Raw genomic sequence first — 10,965 nt, forward strand, 5'->3', positions numbered from 1 at the left:
TTATAAAAGTCTTAAATTGCAATACTTCATTTTCCAGTTTTGCTAGCTTTAAATCTTGTTCATAAAATTTTAATTCCTCGATTGAAGAGTCACAAACATCACTATCATGAAAAATTGTTTTGAATTTATTGTTAATAGTTCTATATCCCTCAGATCTTTTTTTAATGTTAAAGAATTGCATAGAACAAAAAATTTTAACTTTAAAATGTTCTTTGCCACTGAATCATATTTCATGTTCTGGAATTTCATCATGAAATCGTATTTTCGTATTTTCTGCCGTTTTTTATCATTAGTATTTCCAATATCTTTAACTTTTTTTGCTTCTTTTTCTTAATTGTCAAAATCATTAACAGTTGGTATGAAATCTATCAATGAATCATATATTAAAACTGCTGTATTTAAAGATTCGTCTTTTTGTTGAAGAGTCTTGTTTGAAGCATCTATTCTCTCTAAAATCTTTTCCCATATAGAAAGTAACAGTACATACTCAAATGTATCAAGTTTTTTATGTAAATCGACAGCTTCGAATCTTGTTAATGGTTTTTCATCTTTGTTTGAGGAAAAATGACGTAAGCAATGTTTAATTTCTTCATAATTTTCATTTAAGGATTTCACAATATTGGAAAATAGCAGACCACCTGGTGTCACAAATAGGTTTCATACTCAAGTGTTTGCTCTTACAAAATTTTTGGAATGCATTCCCCCTATGTGTAGAATTTGAAAAAAATACGTACAATTCCTGCACGATATTGAAAAAAGCAATGCAACGATGCGAATGTAATTTTCCATGCTTCCAATTTTCGGCAGCAGCGTTTCCAATTAAATTTAATGAATGATTTGTGCATGCTATAAAATAGACAGAAAAAATATGTTCTTTTATTCTAGATTGGAGTCCTTTATATTTACCTGACATATTAAACGCATTATCATAACCCTGCCCCAGACAGTTAGTGATGTCTAAATCTACATTATTTAAAAATTCTTAAATGACTTTTTCCAAGTTTATACCAGTATGAGAAAATATAGGAAGAAATCCCAAAAATCTTTCTTTTATATCACTTGGAAGAACATAGCGAATAATAACGGTCAGCTGATCTACGTGAGATATATCAGGTGTTGAATCAATAATTAGAGAGTAAAATTTGGCTTCCTTTATTTCGTTCACTTAGTGAGTTGTAAATCCTTCGTCCACCCTTGTCGTCTTTATCTATCAAAGATTCGGCATAATTTGAATACGTTTCAGCTATAATTATGAATATCAAGTTTTTCTGTTAAATAAAAATAAAAATTAATTACAAAAATTGAAAACCTAAATTTCGGGCCCCAAAAATTACGGGCCCTCGGCACGTGCCTATGTTGCCTAGGCCTTAGTCCGCCCCTGATTACACCACTTGTCTAAAAAACATATCATCAAAGGAAGCTCTTATTTTACTAAGCATTCAGTTAATCCCTTAACCTCAGTTAATGTGTGCATTGACATTTAGATTTTTATCGGATGTCATTGGTACGTGACACTGATATGGTTGACAATGAGATGTTATCACACACAAAAGGATAAATTTTAAATTAAATAATTGCCATTTTTGAAGAATATAGTTCTGTTTTGTCTAATCCGGGCCGTTAATATATATTTTACGAATCATTATGAAAACGTGTGTAGGGATCAAATTAATATTTAGGAGAGAAAGAACAATCACCCTGCTGAACTTTGATCAAAAACATGATATAACGAGGTTAATTAGAGATGAAGGATTAAAAACATTTGAAATTATTTTTATCGAGAGCAAAATTTTTAAGGCGTTTGTGATTAAAAGCCAAGTATATTTCAAAAAAATTAAAAGTTTTCTTTCTTTCTTTCTTTCTTTTTTTTTTTTTTTTTTTTTTTTTTTTTTTTTTTTTCTTGACTCAAAGAATTTTTCAGATATCAGACATTTCAAGATATCAGATATTTCAATATAACATACTAGAAAAAGTTATTAGTAAAATAATAAAATCAAAGGAACCCGAGTACTTTTAACACTGTATAAAAAGTTCATGTTTATTTCATCATTTTGATATTTTCGCCATTACAAATACAATACTATTTGTTCGAATTTCATTCAGATGTTGACAAAAGACAACCTAATGACCCGTCAAATTTTCTAACAGTAGTGTTGAAGAGTCAGAAGATGTAAGAAGATGTAAGAAGATGTTAGAAGATGATAGAAGATGTAAGATTATAAATTTTTTTCTTTTCTTTTCTTGCTTGAATAAAAGTTTGAGAAAACAATCATATTTTGCGTTACGCGTAAAGGGGAACCACGAAAATATATTTCAGATTGTTTGATTCTATTTAAAAGCTCAGTAATCGCAACGAATTTTTTAATTAATGAATAATTTTTTTAGCATTTTTGTGAGTATAATGAGATGCTCTTTAAATTTTTGTAGTTCACTGACTCAACCCGAAAATCAAAGTAACTCGCTATTTAAGTATTGGAATAAAACCATATTTATGAAAATTATAAAAATAACTAATTAAAATCAAGATTAAATTGAAATTAAAATTATCAAATTTCGCATTACACGCTAAGAAAAACAAACGAAAATGCTTTTCAGGTTGCTTTTATTGGTATATAAAATAAGATAACTTGCAATTTAAGCATCGGAATAATATCAAAATAATCACATTTTGTGTTACACGCAAAAAGGAAAACCACGAAAATGCTTTTTTTTTTTAATTGCTTGGTGATAATAGATTTAAGCTAAATGTTCATCATCACCTCATTGAAAATATTTTTTGTAAACAACCATTTTTTTTATTATTATTATCCTTAAGGGTACCATCTTTCTGAACAGAACGAAAAGCTCTTCTTATTAACTCATCCCAGAAATCAAAGTTAGTTGGATTTTAAATATCGAAGTACAATTGCTATAAAAATAACTTATTTTAATTAAAATTATTAAATTTTGCGTTACACGCTAAGGAAAACCACGAAAAGGTTTTTAAAATTGCTTTTATCAGTAATTGGATTGCAGCTAAATGTTTATGATCTAAAAGAAATTATTTTCTAATAACCAATAATTTTTTTTATCATTCTTGTGAAGCTTATCATCTTTGTGAATGTAACGAAAAGCCCTTATTATTTTTAATTCAATTCAGAAATCATAGTAATTAACAATTTAAGTATCGGAATACAATCATATTCATGTAAGAATAGTTTATTTTAATGAAGATTAAATTAAAAAAATAAAATTTACGTTACATGCGAAGGGAAACCATGAAAAAGTCTTTTAAATTGCTGAATGGTAATAGGTTTCCAGATAAATGTTAATTATCGCAATGAAATTTATTTTATAATCAATAATTTTTTTATCATCTTTGAAAAACAATCTGACATCTTAGTGAATATTCTAAACACTCTTCTTATATTAATATTTCTTTACACAACCCAGAAATCAAAGTAACTTGCAATTTAAGTATCAGAATAAAGGCATACTTATAAAAGCTATTGTAGTAACCAAATTCTACGATACAAGTTAAGGAAAACCACGAAAACGTTTGTCAGATTTCTTGATTGAAATAGGATTCCATCACGAAATGTTCATTACAGCAATGAAATCATTTTATAATAATCAATCATTTTTTTTATCATCTTTGATATATAGCCCATCTAAGTAAATGTTGTGAAATGCTCTAAAAAATTTTTTGTACCTTTTTGTATTTTTGTACACAACCCAGATATCAAAGTTACTTGTAATTTAAATACAGGAATGAAATTATATTTTTAAAGACTTTTTAAATGAAAATAATTAGAATTTACCATAGGGCACAAATGAAAACCATGAAAAAGTTTTAGTAACAAACTAATTGAACGGTAGCAGACAATTATGAGACTCTATCTCAGCAATTATTAACATTTTCCAATTTATTGTTCTTCATGAAATTAAGTGTTTTGGGCAGCTTAGATTGCTCATAAAACTGTTCTTTATTTTATTTTAATTATTATTTCATTTTAATTATTATTTTCATATTTTTTATATGTTTTTAATTAGCACTTAAATTGTTTTTCTGTTTTTTAATTTTATTTATTTCAAGTATTTGATTTTAGACCAATATAAAAATCAATTTTTAAGAATACATTAATTTTTTCATTTTAAAATTTATACATTATAAACCTTTAAAAAAATATGAAAAAAATGTGTTATGATTTTTCTGGCATATAGACAGAATGTTATTATTTATCATAACAATTAATAAAAATCAAATAAAAAAAAAATAGAGTAGAGACCAGTGATGTCATAGTTCACCCTGACATTCGTTTGGTATAGTGATTGATCTTTCTATCTTTATGTCTTTGTTTGAACTTACACAAGTAGGACTGGACTATAAATCGATATATCACGACATATCGATTTAACGCCTGTATCGGCAGGCCGATACAGCGACTTTAGTTCCAGGCGATGCATCAGAAATCTGATTTAAGCCGTCGAGTAAAGAAGACGAACGATATAGCGATATACTATATAGCGATACAAGACATGCAAGGATCTTTTACGTTCCGATGCCAACTCGCGCTGGGGAAGACGATGTTCGTATCGTTATATTGAAACGGCCTTGATTGATGAGCGGTAGAATCAGAATCAGTTTTGAGAACATATATCGTGATCTCGCATGTTAGTTTCCGCACCTCTTAGTTTTTTTTTCTGCTTTGTCGCGACTTGATATCGTTTCTTGCAGATTATTATTAGTGGGACTGACTTTGTGATAATGAAATTATAACAAAACTTATTTTTCCTCCTTTGGATTTGGACATAAGTCAATCAACTTTGTTTATTCAAAAAAATTAGTTATGTTTGCGATTGCGACTTCTTTTTTTAAAATCATTTAGGACTTTGTTTTATTAAAGAGTATAATCGTGTTTTTTAATTTTCTTTCAATATTGTCAGTTGAATATATTACCGAATATCATAATTCTTTTGTTTTTATTTTTAAGAAATTAAACCCAACTTTGTTTTTTTGCTCAGAATTCGGTAATTATTCAATTTAACTTAATTATTTATGTGAAATAATAGTGATAAAAAATAGTGTTGTTTTAAAAGTGTTTTTGTTTTTTTTTAATTTGTTTAGCACTTTGTTTTAAGCATACAAATAATTTTTAACGAACTTATTTCTTAAATTTTCTTTCTATATTGTTAGGTAAATATATTGATAAATTTCAATTTTATTTATTTTTTTATTTTTAAACTAAGAAATCTTTCGTTTTTTGCGCGATCATTTTTAGAAAATATAACATTAATATCTTTCTTAAGCAAAACATATACATCAAATTCATAAATTGATTTAAATCAATCTGAGTATGAAGTTTTGATAGAAAACCGACTTTCTGCTCCTTACAAGAATTTCTTCGTAGACTTTCTGCTCTACGAAGTACTTCGATTGGTTTGAAAATATTATCAAACCAAGCATGCGCATTAGCGAAATTGAACAAAAATGCCATTCTAGTAAACCTGACAAAACAATTAAGCAATAAAGATGAAAACGATGACTTAATCGGCCAATCAAATGCCTCTATTTATTAAAAAGTCGGTCAGCTAAGCAAAAGCTGCTCTATATTTCGGGCCGAACTGAAGGTTAGAAGGGAAATGAAAAGGCCTCCTCTCGTATCCTTTGGCGAAGATGTAAACAACTATCATCGTTTTTGTATAGTTCTTTCTTGAAAAAATTTTTACCGAGATAACTGTATTAAAACATAATGTCTTACTTAGACCGAAGAAGACATTAATTAACCATATTTGTGTAAAGGAAAGTTTTAAAAAAGTTGTTTTTGATTTGCAACTACTTGGATCAAATTTATAAGTCCGCGGATTCGTAATCTCACACATGTAATTACCCTCGTTGTAATGGAAACAATATAGAAAGCTTTTGAAAAAGGTTATTTCCATCCAGATCTAAATCATACATTATCATCTTTATACGAAAAAAAATCGATGTGAATGATAAAATATCTTTTTTCTGACAGTTAATAAAATTCGTATCGTGCGTGCATAAATTTTTTTTAAAAACATTCTGTTTTCTGGACGATTCATTGTGTGAAAATTCTCCAAACTATATTCTGTACATTCATTGTGTGAAAATTCTCCATGGGTAAAGGGAATATTATTATATAAAGGCAATGTCTATCTATGTAGCAACACTAGCAGCAAATAGTCTCTGTGCATGGACGCAATGAAGTTCTAACAGAAAATTATTTTCATACATGGAAATTTAATGTTTGTGTTCCTGAGTTTCCAATTGTAGTTCATAATTATTTTTCGTTATTATAAAACATTTTACTTCTGTTCTAAAAATTAAAAAAAAAAGAAGTAGTTTCATTTCATTGCTTTGTGTTCATAATTTAGACATAATTTATTTAGACAGGCATTGTGATAAATTAATCAAGGAAAAAAAGTATAATTTGGTACAAGTAACACTTTAAACGAACTTTTAATGCAGTGCATTATTAAACAGTTATAAATAGATCAAGATTACTGACTACCGCAGATAATTAAGCTGTGTGTCACTTTCATAAACCATATATTTATACACAAGAAATTTAAATTGTGATTTTCTTGTTCACACTGAGAAAATGTTTTTTGTATTCAATTTGAGCAATTTAATACTCGTAAATAGAATTAAACTTTGTTGACTATCTCGTATTTATGTTAATGAATAAGAGCTTGCTTTTCTTGTGCATGATAGAACGTTGATTTAAAAATTTGAAATGAAAGATTTTTTAATATTATTATAGATAATTTCAATCCTTTTAAGTCTGTGAAAGTGAAATTTTTTTTTTGTTGCCTTTCTTCGTTTATAATGAACTATATTTCTGCATTGTCTTAGTTAATGAAATCAAGTTTGATAATTTCATGTTCATAATTGTTATCATCATGTTAATATCACAAAGTAAAATAATTTAATTTAGTTTTGTATCTTGGTATGTTCAACAAAAGAGAAATGTTAAAGTTGATTGTGAAAAATAAAAAATTTTAACATCTCAATATAATTTAAATGAATGCTTTCACAGATGCACCTATTAATAAATCATATTTCTTCAGTATTATATTTTACTTAATTAAAAATTTAGTCAAAGTAAGTGACTTAATACAGCATGTTCTTTTTTGTATTAAGGGCCTAACTTAATTCAGAATAAGTATCATCCTGTAAGTAAACCTTATTCTTGTTATTGTAGCAAGAGGCTTTCAGGAAAATGTCCGACTGATACTGGTGAGAAGCCTTTTTCTTTTAGTATATGTAAGAAGATATTCTTATTGAAGGATAATTAAAAAAAACATTTGTGTGTTTACTGGGGAAAAACCTTATTCTTGTACTATATGTAAAAAGAGTTTTTTCAGAGAAGATTAATATGACTAAACATTGTCATGCTGATACTGGTGAGAAACTTTATTCTTGTAGTATATGTAATAAGAGTTTTTCACTAAAAGGTAGTCTGAAAAGACACAGTTGTATTCATACTGGTGAGAAACCTTATTCTTGTAGTATATGTAATAAGAGCTTTTCACTTAAAAGTAATCTGACCAGTCACAGTTATGTTCATACTGGTGAGAGGCGGAAGCCTTATTCTTGTAGTATATGTAATAAGAGTTTTTCACTAAAAAGTAATCTTAAAGAACACCATCATATTCATACTGGAGAGAAGCCTTATTCTTGTAGTATATGTAATAAGAGTTTTTCACAAAAAGGTAATCTGACACGACACAATCTTGTTCATACTAGTGAGAAGCCTTATTCTTGTAGTATATGTAATAAAAAATTTTCACTGAAAAATAATCTGACCAGTCACAGTCGTGTTCATACAGGTGAGAAACCTTATTCTTGTAGTATATGTAATAAGAGTTTTTCACGAAAAAGTAATCTCATTGGACATGGTCTTGTTCACACTGGTGAGAAGCTTTTTTCTTGTAGTAAATGTAATAAAAGTTTTTCACAAAAAAGTACTCTGAAAAAACACAATCGTGTTCATACTGGTGATAAGCCTTATTCTTGTAGTATTTGTAATAAGAGTTTTTCACAAAAAAGTAGTCTGACTCTACATGGTCTTGTTCATACTGGTGAAAAGCCTTATTCTTGTAGTATATGTAATCAAAAATTTTCACTAAAAAGAAATCTGACCAGACACAGTCGTGTTCATACTGGGAACTACAAGAAACCTTTTTCTTGTAGTATATGTAATAAAAAATTTTCAGAAAGAGTATTTCTGAATGTACACAGTCGTGTGCATACTGGGGAGAAACCTTATTCTTGTACTATATGTAATAAAAGTTTTTCACTAAAAGGTAGTCTGAAAAGACACAGTCTTATTCATACTGGTGAGAAACCTTATTCCTGTAGTATATGTAATAAGAGCTTTTCACTTAAAAGTAATCTGACCAGTCACAGTCGTGTTCATACTGGTGAGAGGCGGAAGCCTTATTCTTGTAGTATATGTAATAAGAGTTTTTCACTAAAAAGTAATCTTAAAGAACACCATCATATTCATACTGGAGAGAAGCCTTATTCTTGTAGTATATGTAATAAGAGTTTTTCACAAAAAGGTAATCTGACACGACACAGTCTTGTTCATACTAGTGAGAAGCCTTATTCTTGTAGTATATGTAATAAAAAATTTTCACTGAAAAAAAGTCTGACCAGTCACAGCCGTGTTCATACAGGTGAGAAACCTTATTCTTGTAGTGTATGTAATAAGAGTTTTTCACGAAAAGGTCATCTCATTAGACATGATCTTGTTCACACTGGTGAGAGGCTTTTTTCTTGTAGTAAATGTAATAAAAGTTTTTCACTAAAAAGTAATCTGAAAGAACACAATCGTGTTCATACTGGTGATAAGCCTTATTCTTGTAGTATTTGTAATAAGAGTTTTTCACAAAAAGGTAATCTGACACAACATGGTCTTGTTCATACTGGTGAGAAGCCTTATTCTTGTAGTATATGTAATGAAAAATTTTCACGAAAAATAAGACTGACCAGACACAGTCGTGTTCATACTGGGAACTACAAGAAACCTTTTTCTTGTAGTATATGTAATAAAAAATTTTCAGAAAGAGTATATCTGAATGTACACAGTCGTGTGCATACTGGGGAGAAACCTTATTCTTGTACTATATGTAATAAGAGTTTTTCACTTAAAGGTTGTCTGAAAAGACACAGCCGTGTTCACACTGGTGAGAAGCCTTATTCTTGCAGTTTATGTAATATAAGTTTTTCATTAAAAAGTAATCTGAAAAAGCACTGTCTTGTTCATACTGATGAGAAGCCTTATTCTTGCAGTTTTTGTCATAAGAGTTTTGCACAAAAACTGATTCTGAATCAACATAGTCGTGTTCATACTGGTGATAAGCCTTATTCTTGTAGTATATGTAATAAGACTTTTTCTCAAAAAGGTAATCTGACACGACACAGTCTTGTTCATACTAGTGAGAAGCCTTATTCTTGCAGTTTATGTCATAAAAGTTTTTCACAAAAACTGCTTCTGAATCAACACAGTCGTGTTCATACTGGAGAGAAACCTTATTCGTGTAGTATATGTAATAAGAGTTTTTCACAAAAAAGTCATCTCATTAGGCACGGTCTTGTTCATACTGGTGAGAAGCCTTATTTTTAGTTGGTTTATGAAACATGTAAAGTATTATAGATTGCTTCATAAAATCAATTTCTTGTTTTTCAAGACAAGTCATTTAAATATTTAATGGTCATAAAATTTTTTAATTGCATTTGAACGTTTTTGAGACTATTTTCACCCAAAAATTTGAAGAACGCTCAGGATTACTCAAACTCTTACAAAATAATCGTAATTAGTAAACCATAAGTTTTTTTTTTTAAATTCCAAAATCTATTTAACTAAATAAATTAATTTAATAAGGAAATATTCAAAGGATTTTAATTTGTCATTTTGAAATAGCTGTCCAGTTCATTAAAAAAAAAATTTGTCATGAGGTCTTTATGTATAAGTGTGTGATATTAATATGTAGTTGTTTTCTTATAATTCAGCACATTTTCAATATTTTGTTATAAATATTTCTATTTTTCTATAAATGGTTGAAATAAAAAGCACTTTATTTAATTTTATAATTATACTGTGTATTATAACATAATAGATAAAGAAATTAAGTTCAAAAAATTTTTCAAAGATATTTTTTATAAAAATTATTATTTTTAGTACAATTTCCATATCTTGTACAAAATATATTTCTATTTTTCTATAGACAATTAAAATAAAATGCACTTACTTTAAAATTGCATTTGCAAATTTTTAATGAAATTCTATACATTTGTAAAAGACATTCTTTAAAATTTATTTAATTTCAATTTATTTCCTATTTTTTAAAGCTATTATAATGTTCATATGAAGTGATTTTTTGTCCCATTTTATGTAAAGTCAGGATGTTAAACTTTTTTTACAATTATGTTCCTAATGGTATTTAATATATTTTTTGTTGAGTGCGTAGTAAAATATTTTTACATAATAAATAGCTTTCTGGTTGATCATAGTCGTGTTTATTATGGTGTGATTTACTATTGTACATTATAGAAGGTGTTTAGTTTTAAAAAATTTATTATTCATTGCTATTTAATTTTCAATCTGAATATAGTATTTTTTAATTCTTAATTGTAACTTNAGATAGAACAATTCAGAGAAAGACATCACAAAGAATACATCCAGGGTTACGGCGGGATTCGAACCCGCTACCTCCACGCTTAACAGAGCGTTTGGACTTGTGATACCGCTCGGCCAGGGAGGCCCCATAAAAAGTTGAATTCATAAGATTGCCATAGGTAGAGAGTTCAGCTCTGCGCCACCTGCAGCCCATTTCGATCGCCAATTTACCCATCCTGTAATTTTATTTTGATCCTGTAATATTATTAAAAAAAATCTGCAGGTGGCGTAGAGCAGAACTCTCTACCTATGGCAACACTTTACATGCTTTCCC

At 28.3% G+C, this 10,965-nt stretch overlaps 1 protein-coding gene across 1 annotated transcript; it reads left to right on the forward strand.

Moving 5' to 3' along the window:
* Positions 1–5,497: 5,497 nt before the first annotated feature.
* Positions 5,498–10,519, forward strand: LOC107457374 (zinc finger protein 850-like). The gene has a single exon (XM_043051548.2). The coding sequence runs from the start codon at positions 7,383–7,385 to the stop codon at positions 9,636–9,638; it is 2,256 nt and encodes a 751-aa protein (XP_042907482.1). The 5' UTR covers positions 5,498–7,382; the 3' UTR covers positions 9,639–10,519.
* The last annotated feature ends 446 nt before the right edge of the window (positions 10,520–10,965 follow it).

The sequence above is a fragment of the Parasteatoda tepidariorum genome, chromosome 3 (genome assembly GCF_043381705.1).
Source record: "Parasteatoda tepidariorum isolate YZ-2023 chromosome 3, CAS_Ptep_4.0, whole genome shotgun sequence".
Classification (NCBI taxonomy): domain Eukaryota; kingdom Metazoa; phylum Arthropoda; class Arachnida; order Araneae; family Theridiidae; genus Parasteatoda; species Parasteatoda tepidariorum.